The sequence below is a fragment of the Trichechus manatus genome, unplaced genomic scaffold (genome assembly GCF_000243295.1).
Source record: "Trichechus manatus latirostris isolate Lorelei unplaced genomic scaffold, TriManLat1.0 scaffold00078, whole genome shotgun sequence".
Lineage (NCBI taxonomy): Eukaryota > Metazoa > Chordata > Mammalia > Sirenia > Trichechidae > Trichechus > Trichechus manatus.
Genome location: NW_004444014.1, coordinates 872,632 through 891,492, shown reverse-complemented (window position 1 = coordinate 891,492; position 18,861 = coordinate 872,632). Strand labels below are relative to the sequence as shown.

Genomic DNA, 18,861 nt, shown 5'->3' with positions numbered 1-18,861 from the left:
TGGCTACCACCAATGACTGCCCTGACAGGGAACACAACAGAGAATCCCTGATGGAGCAGCAGAGACATGGGGTGCAGAACTCAGATTCTAGTAAGAAGACCAGACTTAATGGTCTGACTGAGACTGGAGGTACCCTAGAAAGCCATGGATACTGGATTCTCTATCAGCCCAGAACTAAAACAATTTCCGACGCCAACTCTTCAGACAGGGATTGGACTGGACTGTGGGACATAAGGTGATACGTGTGAGGAGTGTGCTGCATAGCTCAAGTAGATACAAGAGACCAAAGGGGCAGCTTCTGTCCAGAGGTGAGATGGGAAGGCAGAGAAGGTTGGGAGCTGGTTGAACGGTTATGGGGAATCAGGGACAGAAAGGAGGTGTGTGCTGTCGCAGAATGGGGTGAGCAATTAGGGTCACATAACAATGTATGCATAAAATTTTGTATGGGAGACCAACTTGAAATGTAAACTTCATTTAGACTACAACAATTAAAAAAAAATAAGAATATAAAAAAAAAAAAAAAAAAAGAAAAAGAAAAAGACAAAAGAAGAAGCCCTGCTAGAAACATGGAAAAAAACAAAAACCAGAAAACCTCTGTCAAGCTGAGGATCCATCTCTTTCTTATACAAGATCAATAGATTGTTCAAAGGGAGACGTGAAAGCATCATTCAGCCTTAGCTATAAAAGAATACAAGAAACTAACTATGATCTTTCCACAAACAATTTCACATGCACATCATCCAAGCTGCTGCCCCAGGTAACACTTTGGGAGTTGGCAGATCTAAGCTCCGACCTTACCATATTCACCAAACTGACTACATTATGATTGCCCTAGGCCTCAGTTTCCTTACTTGTACAATGTGGGGATTCAGACAGATGATTTCCAAGGTTCTTTACAGTCCTATGAATCTATATTACTTAAGACAAAACCTATCATTCATTTTGTTGTTAACAATTCTTCATCTCACAAGAGTTTTCATTTCAGAGGAAGCAAGAAGTAGAGCAAGCCGAATTAGAAAATAAACACGTTGTGTTATAATTTGTTCAGTATTGTAAAAGCTATCTGGGTAATTGAGAATTAAGGGGAAGAGTTAATCATTCATCTTGATTTTCCTCTATGAACTATATTTCATGGTAATCAAATAGCCTAAGGGCCAATTTTTTACAGAGGAATTCTAGCTAATAAGTGGATAAGAAATGACAGAATTAGAAAATCACTGTTTGTAACCCCTAATTGATCATCACTGCATGAAACTTTAGATGAAGAGTTACGAGAGAACTTGACAATAAAGCAGTCAGGCTGACGGCCCTTGTATCCACTATCTGATGTTAGCATCAGGAAGAGAGGGGCTGCTGTGATGTAATACGAAGTACACAGGTACCACTCTAAAATAGTCCTTATACCGTCTATAAAGTAGTCTTGCCAAAGAAAGTTGAACCTAAATCTAATCAAGCCTTAGGTGAACCAAGTCCTAGGGTGACTCCCTGGGTATCAGCTTAGATGATGTATGTGTGAAAGTGTTTGTGGAAGCTAACTTCCAGTTAATAGGAAATACGGAGAATAAAGAAACCTTGACACCACGAAGAAGCAAACAGACAAATCCACAATATAAATACTACAAATCAGCTGACTCAGTTCCTTCAACACATCAATGGCATGAAAAAATACAGGGAGTAGGAACTACTACGGATTAAAGAAGACTTAAGAGACATAATAACCAAGTGCAGGGTGTAGACCTCGTTGGCATCCTGATTCAAACAAAACCAAAAGCATAAAGACATTATTTATGTTATTGAGGAAACGGGTATATGGACTGAAACTTAGATAATACAAAGAAATCAAAATTCCCATTTAAAAAAGAGAAACTTAATAAATATGTTTGGGATAAAATTACATGAGGTTTAAAATCTGATTTTATATGCTCTAGAAACCAAAAAGGAATTAAGAATGAAAAAGACAAAATGGTAAAGCCACTGTGACAAGTCATGGTAATTGTTGAACCTGGGTTCCGGGTATGTGGAAGTTCATTATATGGTTTCCTCTGCTTTTGTGCATGTTTAAAATTTTTTCATAAAAGAACTATTGGGTAAACACAAAAGATGGAGGGTAGACTCAGGGAAAGAGAAGATTTGTAATCTGACTTATATGGTTATTTGTTCAGGAATTCCTAACTTTTTTGTGGAAGATCCTCAAACAAAATATATCTGTCCTCAAAAATTTCCTTGCAGGGATATCATGATGCAGCTTAGAAAATTTTAAACTAAACATTAAAAAACATGTGGCATAGAGAGAGCTTGATTAAGGATATATTTAGCTGTCTTAGCTTGTAGTAACATGTAAACTTCCCTTCCTGGAGGAGAAAGTTACTATAAAGAGGAAGCTGGAGCCTCTACTACAGAACCTGGGCTTCCCTGTCCCTCTTCTGATCCTACTATCCCACCTACCTGGGCTCAGTGAGAGTACAGAAGTCTTTCTTTCCCTGCTGAGCCTCAAGAGCTACCAATGATATGGTCCTGCTTTCAGACCCAAAGTCTGGTTGGAGAGAAGGAAGCCCACTTCTCTGCCTGAAATGGACAGAGCATCGCATCAATGACTCAGGATTTCTTTAAGTCCGAGGACCATTATGGGATGAAGGCAATCAGGCTTGGGCTGTTCAAGGGGAAATCAAATGCTTTGCGGGAAAATCTGATACCTAAATCATAGTAGCATTAACAAGCGGCAGGCTTAGAGCTGTCTGGAGCTGTCCACGGTGCTGATCCACCTCTCTTCTTTCGGAGTTTTCAGTGATGAGATAGGAGTTAGGTGTCAGATTTTCAAATAGTAGAAAAACCAGCAAGAAAACTGAGAAAGTTTAGATACATGCAAAATCAGTGTCTGGGATGAGGGGCAGCCTGATATGTCAAATCCCTCTAACTAGACCTGTGATCATACGCACCATGTGTCTGTTACTTGTTGACTGTTGTGGACAGAGGTACATCCTGATCTTGTGAAATGTCTGGAGCAGAAGACAGTCTTACTGATGACTATCTTTATTAAAACATACTTTCAACCAGCAGCCAACCTGCTACTGGTCCTAAGAAAATCATAAAGGATGAAGAGATGGTGGAAAAGAATTAAGGGGATTTTGTTTTGAGAATGTTTTGTAAGTGTGTTTCATTCCACAGACTCTAAAGATACCTTTTCTAGATATAAGTCCCCCTCCCCAATAACTCTGACAGTAAACATATGGGCAGGCACAGTGGACAGAGATGGAAGAGGCTGCCCCTCACCTCTCATCTTTTTTGAACCTTCTGTGGACAGTAGCTGGGCTAAGGGTGCAGAATGGTGACTGGCAGGATGGGCCAGCAGGCATACAACATGGAACACCAGAATAGGTGTCAGAGCTAACATCAGAAAACCTAGATTGAATCTCTCTCTATGGCTGTGTCCCTTTCTAGCTGTGTGGGCCTGAGAAAGACGTTCAACCTCACTGGGTCACAATGTTTTTCAGTTGTAGAAAAGTGGGAAGTAGCGGTGGTAATAAAGTGATTTTGTTTTAGTAATCCACAAAGCTGTTGTAAGGATCAAATGTTTGTATCTTTAATACCAAGCAGAGTTCCAGCCATGTAGTTTTGAAAACTGAGGAGGGCCGTGCAAGTATTTTATCACCTTAAAGACAGGCTATTTCATCTGTGCCTAATCTGAGTTTATGCCATGTTATGGAAAAGTTTAACTGCTTAACTCATGTTAAAGCAAAATAGTCTCAATGAAATGCATGACTAATTGCCTCCATGAACAGCTACCTCTTTTGCCAGGAGATTAGAAGAACTGCATGATGCCCGGCTATCATTACTGAATATTTTTATGAGATTCTATAGAAGAATTGTGAACAAAAGGGGGGGAATGCAGCACAGAATTTCAAATGCTCAGGGAACTTAGACTTCCTGGAGCTCTTGAGGCTGGATAATCACCCCGCCCAAACTATGGCCCTGAGATAATCTTTAAACCTTAAACCAAAAATATCCCCTGAAGTCTTCCTCAAACCAAACAATAGTTCAACTTAATTAGTAAAGAATGTCTGCCTTGAGTATTGTGGTCTTTAAAGAACTATTTATTGGGATCAAATCGACAACAATGACTCAAAATGTTAGTTAGGAAGCTCAGGGGGCCGTGAGCTTATGTTAATGGGGGAGGAACAATTCAGAAAAGGAGGATGAGAGTGGTTGTACAACTTAAAGAATGTAATCAGTGTCACTGAATTGTACATGTAGAAACTGTTGAATTGGTGTATGTTTAGCTGTGTATACTTTCAACAACAAAAAAATAAAATAAATTATTTTTTCCAAAGCAAAATAGTCTAGTTTCTTTAGGAAGACAGGTTGCAAAATACCGAGTAGTGTTTATCAGTCACCACAACACATCGATCCTCAGAAAAGGCTAGAGAAGACCTGGAGCGGATGACTTTGCCAAAGTCAGTTTCAATACAAGACAAGAAAGATGAGTTAGAGCAGTACGAATTAAGAAAGCAGTATGTACCAAGGAAGTGAAATTTAGTGTTTAACAACTCCACTCTAATTACTTCAAGGCCCACAGAGGTAGGGGAAAAAAAAAAAAGTCAGGATGACCTGAAGACAGAAAAAGGACAACCCAAGAAATGTTAAGAACATGAACTTCATCACAGTTATGGATGTGATAAAATATTCCTTTGGGTACTTAGAAGTTAAAAATAAATTTCTTGCTTGGCATCTGTCTTATTTTATAGTTTATATGTATAAATAAATTTGGCTAATTTTAGGCCTACTATTTTAAATAACAGAACCCTGCTGGCACAGTGATTGAGAGCTCGGCTGCTAACCAAAAGGTCCGCAGGTTGAATCCGCCAATTGCTCCTTGGAAATGTTACGAGGCAGTTCTGCTCTATAGGGTCTATAGAATATAGGGTCGCTATGCCTTGGAATTGACTCAACGGGCCATGAGTTTGGTTTGGTTTTTGTATTGTAAATAAACAAGTATAATTCTTTATAAAACATTCATGGGAGGTGACTTTGGGGATATAGCTTCCTTTTCTTAATTTTTATGCCTGAACTAAGTAGAATGAATGCTCTGCATCACAAAAAGTGAAGAACCACGATCATCCAGGGAATGCAGGAGGAACTAAACTTAATCTCTAAACTTGCCCAGAAACATTGGCTCTCCTTAACTGATGGAAGCATTAAAATAGCAACCATCTTTCATTTTTAGTTGCCTGCATCCCTAGGGTAGGCGGGGTGGACAGGCTATCAGGGCAGTGGGTAAGGGCTCAGGGTGACCTTGAGCAGAGTTACCTTTGTTGTCGTGCCAGACCCTCAGCTTGCAGAGGTGGCCCAGGCTCAGCATGTTGGAGAAGTTGAACGTGTCTGTGCTGTTCCGCTCGAACTTGTTCCAGTTGGCTGACTGCTTCAGGGCCAGGGTCCCACTGTCCCCGTTCTCCCCAAAGATGATGATGAACACGTTGGCATCAGTGCCTGCTCCTGGTGGGGGGAGGGGAGGGCACAAGATGTGGGCTGGGTGACAAGCTGTCTGACATGCAGCCCTCTGGCCTTGCTCCTGGACTCCTTGGACCAGCCAGGGGTGCAACTAACCAAAACCAAACCCGTTGCCATTGAATCAATTCTGACTCATGGTGACCCCATAGGACAGAGTATAGGGTTTCTAAGGCTGCAATCTTTACAGAAGCAGACTGTCACATCTTTCTCCTATGGAGCGGCTGGTGTGTTCAAACCACCAACCTTGGGCTCTCCAGGGGTGTAGGTAGGCAGAATTCAGAGTCAGGGAATCCAGGGGTAAGGTCAGAAAGGGCTGACTAGTGTCCTGGGTTCCTAGGCCTCTGATTCTGTCCTTCACCTTATCTTTGTGTCTTGCAAATGTTATTGGCCTAATTGGAGTCATGGTTACCAGGCGCGAATGATTTAGTGCAAAAACTCTTCTGCTCCTGGGGGAAACACACCCAACCTTAAAAGGCATTCCATGTAGATTGGCTTTATGATTCAGAAGCACAGGCTGCCTTCTGCACAATGTGGGCTCAGAAGGAAGCTGGGACGTTACCTGCTCCCTACATCTACCTCTGGTTGACATTTTACACTAGAACTTTGTATCATTTGCTTAAGCCAAACAAAACTATTAATGCCAGTTAACAGCAAATGTTTCTGGAAGAGGTTACCCTGTGAAGCTCTTCTGACACACACTCTGCTGTTATCAAAGAGTTTATTAATTATTTTCTGAGAGCACATTTTAAGGGGGTGGAGGGGCTTGAAAACACGTGGACCTTTGGAATTTTAAGCAAAATGGACAAAGGCTCCACCATGAGGGAAAAAGAAAGCAGGAAGTTGCCAAAAGCAAACGTTACTAGTTTACTAACACACCACTTGTGCCTGAGATCCTACCATTAGAACTTCATTTCTTTAGCTAAATGCTTTTTTGTTGTAAATACAAGCTACATCCAGATAGGGCCAACAAGTTAATGTCTCACTAACCAGTAGCCACTAGCTGTTGAGTTGATTCTGACTCATGGTGACCCCATGTGTGTCAGAGAAGAACTATGCTCCATAGGGTTTTCAATGGCTGATTTTTTAGAAGTGGATCACCAAGCCTTTTTTCCAAGGTGCCTGTGGGTGGACTCGAACCTCCAAGTTTTCACTTAGCAGCCAAGCATGTTAACTGTGTGCATCACTCAGGGGTTCTAATGCCTCACTAGCCATTTATAATCAGTGTGGATAGGTTTGTCAGATTCCCTGCAGCAGCTCCTGGACAGCAGGCTTGGCATGGTGAGGGTAGGTAGGAGGCATTGCCTCCATGGCTAGATAATAGTGTGTGCCCTCTCAGCTTCAGGCCCTTCACTTGCCAGTACTTTTGCTTAGAAGGCTTTTCCTCTGGGTTTCCATCTGCCTAAATAGCTTCTGTTTGTCTTTCTAGCCTTGACTTTGGCATCACCTCCTCTGGGAAGCTCTCCATGACCCTCACCCCTGGTCCCCAGCTGGGTAAGGCATCCTCGTCTTGTACCCTAGCCCGCTGTGCGAACCTGGGTCAGATCTTCACCACGCTGCACTGGAACTGCTCCACAAGAATGGCAGACCCTTGACAGCCCGGGGGTTATATCTCTATCTAAGACCCAAGGCCAACACTGGTACACAGCTGATGGTTGCCAAACACATGGCCGAGGGCACGAACTCAAGGGCAGCCGACATGCATGGGCACCTGAGTGAGGGAGGTGGACAGCACAGGAGGCTGGAGGGCTTCTGAGCCAAGCTGTGTCTCCTTCATCGCTTTCAAAAGTGCCAACCTTGCTCCCCAGTAATGTTCTCCCCACTTCGCTGAGGGAAGAGGGAAGGAGTCAATATGGTCATTAGCAGGAAATCCTTTGCCCCGACAGAAAGTGACACACTGTGGAGGGAACTTGGATTGACTAGCTGCTGGAAGGTCTTCCAAAGAAAAACACTCTGACCAGAACCGAGGACCCGAGTCAGAATATGAGGGTGGAGGAGGGGTAGCGGGAGGTGGGAGGGCCCCCGGGCCCCCACCCACCCAGGATGTCGCTGGTCTTCACTGAGACGGTGTACGAAGTCCACTCCATCATCTCCTCCCCGTCAATGACGGCACACATCTCACACACCAGCGTCTTCTTGCCTTTCCGCTGGGACAGCCAGTCTCCATAGTAGAACATGGTCAGATCTCCCGTGTTCATGTTCTTCAGGAGGATCTGGAGGAGAGGGAGCCCGTGTGGGCACACACCCCAGTTGCGGGGTTGGTTTCAGCCCAAACAGAGAGCCCAGGGACCTGGGCTCCCCAGCCAGGCTGCTGCTGGGCAGGCTCAGACCTCTCCCCTGGGAGAGCGGGGAGGGCCAAGACGGACAAAGAGGCAGTCACCTAAATACATGGTCAGAGGGGCCCCCAAAGCTCCCTGGCCATCCTGCCTGAGGTTCCCACCCTGAGCCTCTCTGCCCAGCTCTTGCTGCTTCTCTTTCCATTTGCTCTGACTCACTTCCTTGAAGAAACCCAGCTCAAGCCTCCCCCGACTCTGTCTCCCTCCACAACACACTGACAGCTTATGCTGGATTCTTGGATAGTTGATTCAGTTTTGACTGGACACAAATAAATAAAACTAAGTTCTCTGATTAATTCATGCCAAAGGGCATATTGGGTTATACATGCCGGATTTATGTTACTAACCTTCTAGGGTGACATTTGTACTTTAAGGTCGACTGACTCACCCCGGAGGAGCAGGGAGGAGGGGTGGGTGATAGCTGGCAGGGACGGGGAGGGCAGGGTATTTACCCTCTCCAGGAACCACTCGGGCCGGCTGCCCAGGCCGTCGATTCGGATCCGCATCTTGGTGAAGGGGGCGATGTCCAAGATCTCCATAATGAAGGTGTCGTTCTGTTCCCGCTCAAACCTGGGGTGTAGAGGGGGGTGTATGAAGGAGGGAGGCTGGCTGCGGTCAGGGGCTGGGCTGGGGCAGGGACCAGATCGGGGGAGGAGTGAGGGCCCTACTCAGTCCCTCTCTTTGGTCCCAGGGACTCCCCAACAGCCTATCTCTTATGCCGTAGATGCACCCCAAAAGACTGGGTTAAGAAGGGTTGGCTGGGAGAAATGGCACTGGATCTAGAGCCACCAGTTCTGAGTTCCAATCTCCTTCTGCCAGCCTCCTAGGGCGGTCCCAGCTCCTCTCTGGGGCTTGGTTCTCGCCTGGAATATGGAGAGAATGACACTAGCCCTGCAATCTCACAAAACTGTCATGTGAACCAAGTGGATGTGAAATCAACTTACAGTGTAGAAAGAATTTCGTATTTGCAAAGCTTTAAATGAGATTCTGTGACTGACAGGGCTTCCATGAGTGGTGGGGCAGGTTGTGCATTGCCCAAATCCAGATGGGGCCGTTTACATTTTTCCACATACAGTCTGCACAACTGAACACGGTGCTCCTGGGCCGGGTGATGATACTCACAACTGTAAAGCGCGAGGCAAGTAGAAAGTAACGTCGCTTTGGTTGCTATTACTATTTTTCTACTGAATGACCTCATCATCTCAGAGACGCTTTATCTTTATTCCTTACTGCTCTCCCCACAGTGCTGCACGTGTAATACGACCTTCAATGCCGACTGATTGCTTGACTGTTGACTGATTCCAGATGATGATGCTGACAAGCCCCTTGGGGTGGTGCAGGTGGCACTGAAGATACAGCTCTGCATGGCAATCATTATGCCTCCTTGACATATTTTTTAAAAACGGCGGCCACAAATGCTGGGGCTGCAAAAGCTGCAAACCGAGGACTAACTTTCCCTAGTCTTAAAGGAAGGAGCCCTAGTGGCGCAGTGGTTAAGTGCTTAGCTGCTAATGGAAAGGTCAGCAGTTTGAACCCACCAGCCACTCTGCAGGAGAAATATGTGGCAGTCTACTTCAGCAAAGATTACAGCCTTGGAAACCCTATGAGGCAGTTCTACTCTGTCCTATAGGGTCATCATCACCGCCGCCATCACCATCCTCACCAACATCACCACCACCACCATCCAGAAGTACCCCTGAATGCTCATGCCATGCAAGGCCAGAGCTCAGATCTGTGAGTGAGTTTCTGTTAATGGTGAGGAACAATTAGGAAAAAGGGGGTGAGAATTGTTGCACAACTTAAAGAACGTAATCAGTGTCACTGAATTGTACATGTAGAAATTACTGAATTGGTGCATGTTTAGCTGTGTATATTTTCAATAACAACAACACAAATAAAATAAATTACTTAAAAAAAAAAAAGATGTCAGGGACCAGGGATGATTTGGGGGACAATGGCTGAACATGGAAAATCAGCCAAAACTAAGGACAGTCTAAATCAGGTGCCCAAGGAGAGGCATAGACAGTAAGTACTTTAGGAGGGTCCCCTTCATTGTCATTACTAACAACTATCTTAATATGTAGTAGAACATGTGGCTTAAGACTAAGGACCATCTGGGTATAGTTCCCAGTGCCCTTGCTACTGGCTCTGTGACCTTGAGCAGCATGACTTCACCTCGCTGGGCCTCAGTTTTCTCACCTGTAAAATGGAGATGATAATAATAGATCTTACAGGGTTGGAGAAGGACCACATGTGTCAATACATGTAAAGGGCTCAGAACAATGCCTGCCACAAAATAAGCCCACAGAAAAGATAGTGTTGCTGCTGTCATTCTCCTTAGTTGTTAAGCTCCGTGAGGATGGGACCTTCTCTTCTTTGTTGTACTGTCTCTCAAGTGTCTGAGACAGTGCTCGACATGTACTACATATTCAGTATTTTTTTAATGTTTAAAAAAAAATTTAGCTTTTAATTTTGAAATAATTTTAGACTTACAGAAAATTTTCAAAAATAGAAGAGTGTCTGTTTAACCTTCACCTAGCTTTTCCCACTGTTAACCTCTTACACTACTGTTGTACAATTATTGAAACCAGGAAACTCACAATGACGCAATACTATCAACTAATCTACAGATCTTACTCTAGATAATTCTGAGTAATTGAAGGAAGGAAGGAAGGGAGGAGGGAGGAGAAAGGGAAGGAAGAAAAGTAGGGACAGAGAGAGAGGGAGGGAAGAAGGAAAGAATTGCTATGGGGTGAGGTGATCTAGGAAGGCTTCCTGGAGGAGATAGATTTGAGTTGGCCCCTGAAAGAGAAAGACATCTTAAGACAGAAGGAAGTAGATGAAGGGCATTCCAGGAGGGAGGAATCATGGGGACAAAGGTGTGGAGGCTGGAAGTCACCAAGATATGAGGGGAGTGGGAGAGAACCAGTCTAGGCCCAGAGGGTGGGGAATTGGATGCGAGGAGGGGTGGCAGGGACATTTCTGATACCTGGCCTTCTTTTTGTCCAGCTGCATCTCCTCCGTGCTGCCGTTGATACCGTAGAGAGTCATAAAGATGTTGGAGTCAGTGCCACCCCCGACCACGTCGCCCGTCCACACCGTCATCTCATAGAGCACCTGGCATGAGGCAGGGGACATGGGCCTGAGCTCTGGCCTCGCCTGCTGACCGTGTGCAACTGGCCTCACTCTCACCGGGAAAGAAGATGACACGCTCTCCAAGCTTCAGGGCTCTAAAAAGCTCTTGCCCCCACCCCAACCAGCTGTAAATGTCTGACAGCAAGAGTCCGGCCCTGTCAGTCTCATGTCCCCTGCTGTGCCCATTTCAGGGCTAGAGAGGAGCTCAGTTTCTGGTAGAGAACGCGTTCTGCAATAAAACATGACTGCAAGTCCCAGCATTAACCAATTTCTTTGTAAATTGAACCCTAGCTGTCTTAGTTACCTAGGGCCCACAAAGCACTTGGCTTTACAGAACAGAAATTACTATCTCACAGTTCTGGAGGCTAGAAGTCTGAATTCAGTGTGTAGATAGGGTCATGCCCTTTCTATCTGCTCAAGGGGGTAAGATCCTTCCTTGTCTCTTCCAGCTTCTGGTATCCCCAGGCAATTCTCTTCACTGGCATCTGTCTTCCTCCTGTGTGACTGTTTTGTGTGTCTGTTCTCCCTTTTATAAGACACCACTCAGATGGCATCAGGACCCACTGTGGTCCAGAATGATCTCATTAACTTAACTGACACCTTCTGCAAAGAAAGCCTTACTTCCCAACAAGGTCACATACACAGGCACTGGGGTTAGGACTTCAGTGTATCTTTTGGGGGGACACAGTTCAATCCACAGCACCCACCTAAAGCCCTTCCATCCTAGCAGAGTATGCAGTGACTTTTGGAGCCATCCAGAGCCCGTTTTGAATCCCAGATCTGCCACCTGCTAGCTGTTGGCCCTGGGACGGATGTTCCCTCCTCACCAGCCTCTGCTTCCTGCATGTAAAATAAGGCCAAACTTACGCAGCAGAGTTGTGAGAGCTACAGATACGTTACTCCAGTGTCCGGGGCTGGCCTGCCACAGAGCATGACCTCCAGAAACAGCAGCAGTTCTGGTTAGGTTCTGCTTGTTGTTATTATTGTTAGTTGCCATCAAATCGATTCTGACTCATGGTGACCCCAGGTGTGGAGAAAACTGTACGCCACAGGGTTTTCAAGCCTGTGATTTTTCGGAAGCAGATCGCCAGGCCTATCTTTCCAGGGGCCTCTGGCTGGATTCAAACCCAGCTAGTAGTCGAGAGCTTAACTATTTGTGCCACCCAGGTCTCCTAGGTTCTGGTTAGTTCTGGTTATCCAGCCATCCTTCACTCCACTCAGCACACCCCCTGAGCGTCTGTGAGCAGGAATGCCCTCACAGGTAAAGTTTAAGGGAGCGCTGCCTCAATTCATTGGCAAACTGGATCACCTGTTTTCTACCATTTTTACTTTAGGGTGGATTTTGCCCTTTGCCTCAGGTTTGCTCCAAACAGGATGCATTCCCTCTGTCTCCAGACAGGGAACCCTCACTGAGTCCCCTGCCTGGGGTCTTCTTCTGAGAGCCATCACCTTCACCGGGGCTCCTGAGTGTTCCCTGGTCCTGGATGCTTACTCACTAGGTGCCCGAGGACTAGCAATTGGATCTCAGTAGTTCAGGAGAGGCTTGGACAGGTGCAGAGGAAATTACAGGCTGACTGCCTCCTTTAACACATCTGGCCCATCTCTTCCCCTGTGGCCACCATGTTGCTTTATCGCCTGTGCACGTTTCTGGGTCCCCACTACCCAGAAGCCTTTGAACTCAGTTATCACACCCTAACATTGTGCTGGGTGCTTTTCAAGAGCATTTGTAGCCACTGATGTGGTCCTACAAGGTTAGAAAAATTGTTTGCAGGCCTGGTCCACAGAACAAGTTTAGTTTACAGAGGGATTGGATGAAGGGTTTTTGCTTTACCAGGAAAATCTCCTTCAACCACTGAAAAAGGGCATTTGAGGTAGGCAGGAGGAGGGCTGGGAACAAAAGTGGGGGTCCCTTTTTTGCTCTTATCTAGATAGACATGAAAAAATAGAATGATCAAAATGAGTTCTTCAGGGCTCCATGGAGACGGGCCCCAGGCCTCCAGGCTTGTCCCGCCAAACTCCTGTGTTCTCCACATCCATCTTTCTTTCCTTTACACAGGTACATCTCTTTTGCTGTAATAGGTGTGTTTCCAAAAAGAGACACAAAAGCAAGGCTTTTGTAATTCCAGTCCGACAGCAGACGAACTGGGGAGATGGCCAGGCCACAGCGTCCCCGTGGTGAGCTCCTTTGTCAAGTGAATAACAGGGTGTGGATCTGGATTGTCATAACCCAGTGAGCTCAGAGGGGGATGCAGCTGCACTGTGTGTGTGTGGGGGGGTGAGCACACACAGACACACATAAACACACACAGGCACACACAGGTGCACACAGACACACACATAGGAACACACAAACGTATACATAGGCACACACAGAGACACAGAGGCACACACAGGCACGCACACACAGAGACACAGAGGCACACACAGGCACACATGGGCACACACACGTAGGCACACACAGACACACACATTAACACACAGGCAAACACACAAACACAAAGGCACACACAGATACACATTGGCGTGCATAGGCACAGACATTGACTCACACAGGCACACACATGAGCACACACACAGGCACATACAGGCACACAAAGGCACACACAGACATACACACAGCTACATACAAGCTCACACAGGCAAACAGACACACACAGGCGCACAGACATAACACAGGCAGGCACATACACACACACACGTGCCCACATGAGCTCTGGGAACTGGGTCAGGGTGGGTGGTGCCTGGATAAATTGGGAGCTTACCCACAGCACCGTCTGGCCCAGATGGAGATGTCTGGAAAGGGGGGATGTCTGTGCACCAGAAAGCTCTGCTCTCCAGCAGGAGAGGGGTGGGGACCCTGGCTCCCACCTCTCAGCACCCAGGCTTTTAGAGCCTCACAACTCAGCCCCTCCTGCTTCCATATAAAATAGAGGCAGGGTGCACCCAGGCCCAGGTGATGTCCTCCTGCCTTTACGGGGCAGCTCCTGACCTGAGCCCAGCAGCCCATGGCTTAGATTCAGGAAGAGAGACAAGGACTAGGGCCTTTTGTTGACCCCACAGCTTTCATAGCAAAAGAGGGTTAGGGTCAGGTGAGCGCAAGATCTCTGGGCCACCAACTGGCTGTGTCCTTGGGCCCCCAACCCAGGCGTCCTGCCTCCCACCCAGCTCTGACCTGTGAGCTGACACAACTTGTCCCAGGCCAATTGGCCAGTTAGGGGTGGAGCCAAGATAGGAGTTCAGGGCTCTTGCCTCCCAGCCTTTTCCAGTTAAGCAGGGTCTTGTAAGGATAGCTGCTTGCTGTACTGTGAGACGCAGAGGCTCACAGTGTCCCAAATGCCATCATCCCCAACACCATGCTATGGTGTTGATGGAACATCCTTTGGAGAGTAACGACCCTGGACGCCTATGTAGCACTGTGACCTTGCAGAGCTCTTCATGGACTGTCCATAATTTTATTAGTTCTCACAAAGATCTTATGTGGACCAGGGTGAGAAGCGTTATTGCCATGCCATATACGAGAAGCCCAAGGCCCAGAGAGGCCAAGAGACTTGCCCAGGGTCACACAGCAGCAGACTAGAAGAGATTTCAGTCTGACTCCTAGCAATCGCCTGTAGCAAGTGCACCAGGCTGCAAGCCTCTGCCAATGCCCCAGTGACCAGTCTCCTGCTTCCCTCATCCCCCTCTCCATTGCTGCTCCCCCACCCCAACCTGTACCATCCCTGCCATGCAGTGCCAACACCTAGTACCCCCATACCTTCACCCCGATGTTCACCACCGTGGCATCCAGGAGGTCGAAGATGCGGGAGGTGACGCCATCGCCTCTGTCCTTGGCGAGCCAGTAGTTGCAGCGCAGTGTGTACTTGGTGCCCTGGGTGGGCACGGCCAGGCACAGCTCCTCCACCAGCCAGCAGCTTTCGGGAGAGGCCCCGTCGTGGCCCAGCTGGGAGGGGATGCACTGGGTCCATGAGAATCGGAGCACAAGGGGGAAGAAGCCCTCCCTGCTCAGTGCCCCCCTCTGCCTTCTGCCCCCGCTCAGTACCCCCTTCCAATGTGCCCTGCCTCGCCAACCTGGGTCCTCCTCGTCTAGGAGGAGCAGAGACTTGAGGGGCCACAGGCAGGTGTCGATGCTGGGTGGCATTCATTAATTTAATGTTACTCTTTCCTTTGCTCCCCAGCCCAACCCACCCCAGGGTTTACATTTCAAAGTGGTTGCAGAGAGGATACTATTCAGTACAAAGGAGTGAATTCAGTACTATGAAAACTCAGTCTTCACAATCCCTGGTGATGAGGCTTCATGGGGTCAGAAGACCCTCCTGGACTCCCCTAATATGTGCTGGGCAGACAGCTGACAGTCCCCACCCCACCGCCAACTGACTGCCTGCCCTCCCCCACCTTCCAATCACATCTTCCTCCTCCAGAGTAAGGAGTAAGCGGTAAGTGGTAAGCAGAAAAGCAGAATTCTCAAGCAAAGAACAGCCCCCTGTGGCTCAAGGAAGGGCTTGGGGGTTGTCAGATCTGCAGTCGCCTGGGTGATGTAAGGCATGTTTACAGACACGCGCCTGTCTGCCACATCGCCTCTGGGCTCCTTCAGGGCAGACAGCACGCCCTTCCTCCTTCGGGTTCTCAGCACCAACTACAGTGACTGCACACAGTGGTACTCAAGGCCTGCCACTCAATCAGCACGCCTGCAACGAGCACCTGACCTGCTTGGGCACCAGGTCAGGGGTGGGGGCACCAGTCAATGAGCAAGGCCAGTCCTTCCTGCAGGGAGCTCACAACACAGTGAGAGGAAAGATACTTCAGTAGTTAAACTATCAGATCAGGCTTGGGAGTGACTCCGAGGGGCACCTAGCCCGCCTGGGCGCAGAGGAAGCTTCTGGAGGAAACAGACTGCTGCATGAGACCTAAAGGCTGAGAAGTTTTCCAAGTGAAGATGGTGGGGAACAGGAAAAGGCATTCCAGGCGGGAGCATCAGCAGGACCAAAGGCCCTGTGGTGAGAATGGCAAGGTGTGGAAGACACCAGGAAGAGACTGTGGGAAACCCACGCCCACAGGTTCCACACATGCCAGAGCATGGAAGGCAAAATTCTAAGATGAAGCCCCAGGATTCTAACTCCGGGTGTACACACCCTGTATAATCCTCTTCACTTGAGTTTGAATGAGATTTCACTTCTGTGATTAGGCTATGTTGCTTGGTAAAGGCAAAGAGATTTTGCAGATGCAATTAAGTGCCCTAATCAGTTGTCTTTTGATTAACTCAAAAAGGATAGTGTCCTAGGTGGGCCTGACCTGATCAGGTGAGTCCTCTAAAACAGGGTCTAGAGGTCAGAGACAGAGAAGCCAGAGATATTTGAAGCAGAAAAGATCCTCACTTATTGGTCTTGTTGGGAAGTGGGCTGCATGGCAGGGGATGGTGAGTGGTCTCCAGAAGCTAAGGCCCTCAGATGAGATGCTCCAGCCGACACTTTGATTTTAGCCCAGTGAGACACTGAGAAGAGGACCCAAGCTAACCTATGTGGACTCCTGACTCGTGGAAACTGTGAGATAATAAATTTGTGTTGCAAGAGAAAAGGTATACATAGAGCATCTGCACTGGGCAGCTGGGACACTGGGGCCCAGAGGGCCAGTAACTCATCCAAGGTCCTACAGTGAGTTGATGGTAGAGGGTAGGGGACTTCTCTCCACTGCCTGCTCTGAGGTGGTGCTCCAGGTTGGCTGCTTTTCCCACCCTTCAAGCCTTCTCCCATCCATGTAATGGTCAGCACCAGCTTGCTGTGGTCAGCCCTTCCTTCCTTAGAGGTGGTCACCATTATGGGGCTCTAATGGTCAGCACCTCTATTTTCTTGATGACGCCCACATCCAAGCCTGCCACGTAGAATTCCTCCACGGAGCCGCAGCTGAAGCCCTTCTTCCCTCGGGGGTAGTCCAGCCAGATGCGGTTACTGCGTTCTTCGTCCTCCCCTATGAGGAAGATGAAGGCCCGGCTGTCGGTGGCCGCGTCCTTGTGCTTCCCGGTGGTGATTGACACATAGTAGGGAATAACTGCAAGAGATCATAGGGGCTCAGCCTCATGATGGGCCAGGTGGACAAGGGGCACTGTCCATCAGCCTCGCAGACTTGGACATGACTCTAGAGAGCACTGATCTCAGCTCCCTGCCTCCCAGACAAAGTGCATGATGCTGTTTAGACTGGTGAGTAATCTGTGTGAGCGTCTCCTCTCCTGGAAATGAAAGTTGGCAACTCCTAACGCGAAGATCCTCAGAGAGCATCCGTGCCACTTGTTTGGAATGCCAAGCTTCCGAAGCCCTTTGACCAATTACCTTAGTTAACCCAAGCACTCCCATGTGAAGTAGGGTAAGAACAACAGCTCCTCACCAAGTACAGGAGTTACACACCTGAAAAACTTACCATGATCAGCTAAAAGAGGTCTCATTAAAAGTAGGAGTTTGGAGGGAAAACATGTAACAAAGGAGCCCTAGTGGTACAATAGTTAAGTGCTCAGCTGCTAACCGAAAGGTTGGAGGTTCAAACTAACCCAGTGGCTGTATGGAAGAAAGACCCAATGATCTGCCCTGTAAAGATTACAGCCTAGAAAACCCTATGGTGCAATTCTACTCTGTCACATGGGGTTGCCATGAGTCGAAATTGACTCAACAACACCTATCAACAACATACATGTAGCACGGTAAATGAAAGTTCTAGAAGGCAACCATTTCCAAAACAAAACAGATTTATCAACATAAAAACCTGCTTAGGTAGTGCGGCATGGATTTCTAGCTGCCCACCCATTATCCATTCTCCTTTCAGCTAGGAGTGACAATGATATGTAAGCAGACGTTGTTGGGTAAACCTGTAGGGAAATCTTTTTTAAATGGGCTGACTCAACTGGGATGAGCACCTTTTTGTCCCTTACCCTTCCTTTTATTCTATTTGGAATGTGGATGTGATGGCTGGAGCTCCAGCAGCCATTTTGGACCCATGGGCAAACTTTAGAATAGCAGCTGCTTGTAAGGTTGCCGAGTGAACAGGTTGAAGAAGTCTAGATCCCTGACTTCACTGGAGCTGCTGTACCAGTCCTAGACTACCTACTTTGGAAATACTTTCATGTAAGAGAAAAAAAAACAAAAACAAAACCTAATTTGTTTAAGTCATTGTCTCCAGGTCTCTGTTACTAGCAGTTACTAATTGATACAAGTTGAAAACCCTTCTCTCCTGGTCCATCTTCTTCAATAGCTTGGCAGAATTTGGCCTTATGCTACACAATCTGTATCTCTTTGAAAAGTTTTCATACCAGCCCTTCCTGTCTGCAATTACCTGCAGTACCTGCTGCACCTGCCCATGGCCTGTTTCATCTTTACCAGGAGAGCCCCACTGGACTTTCCACAGGTAGTCATGGTGCTTATTTAAGGGGAGGCACTTTCTCGTGAGTCCTGTCATTTACACACATAATGAGAAGGTAGGGTGTAAACAGATCAACTCTCTCTGCCCTAGCCCACAGACCCACCACGTGGTCTCCTGGAGGGGGATATAGTGCTTGTCAAGCTCTTATGTTTAAGAGAATTGGCCAGAAAGGCGGTGCACTTCAACGTCCAACAGATAAATATAAGTCTGCCTTATCTCAAAACCTAGTTGGCCAAATGAACTTGTCAGGGGATTACAACATTGTTTTATGGAGGTGGGAAAAACTGAAGGCACAAGAGGTTAAGTGATTTGTCCAACACCACATGCTTTATTGTCAAAATCAGAAATAGAGCTCAAGTCTCAAGATGCCCAGCTTAGGACTTCTCCCCCACCACACACCGTATGAGGCCTTAATTAGCATGGATGAGAGTGCTTTGGGTGATGCATTACTGATATGTAAGGGATTCTCATTGCTGCTGTTGATTTA

At 47.2% G+C, this 18,861-nt stretch overlaps 1 protein-coding gene across 1 annotated transcript in view; it reads right to left on the bottom strand.

Annotated features, from left to right (window-relative positions):
- LOXHD1 (lipoxygenase homology PLAT domains 1) overlaps window positions 1–18,861 on the bottom strand; it is a 167,540-nt gene that overhangs the window by 13,402 nt on the left and 135,277 nt on the right. Inside the window, exons 32-36 of the mRNA XM_004380881.1 lie at window positions 16,807–17,015; window positions 10,828–10,955; window positions 8,291–8,408; window positions 7,541–7,715; window positions 5,305–5,490 (exon numbers count right to left, since the gene is read on the bottom strand). Coding sequence (XP_004380938.1) covers window positions 5,305–5,490; window positions 7,541–7,715; window positions 8,291–8,408; window positions 10,828–10,955; window positions 16,807–17,015 — 816 coding nt within the window. The remainder of the gene's footprint in view (window positions 1–5,304; window positions 5,491–7,540; window positions 7,716–8,290; window positions 8,409–10,827; window positions 10,956–16,806; window positions 17,016–18,861) is intronic.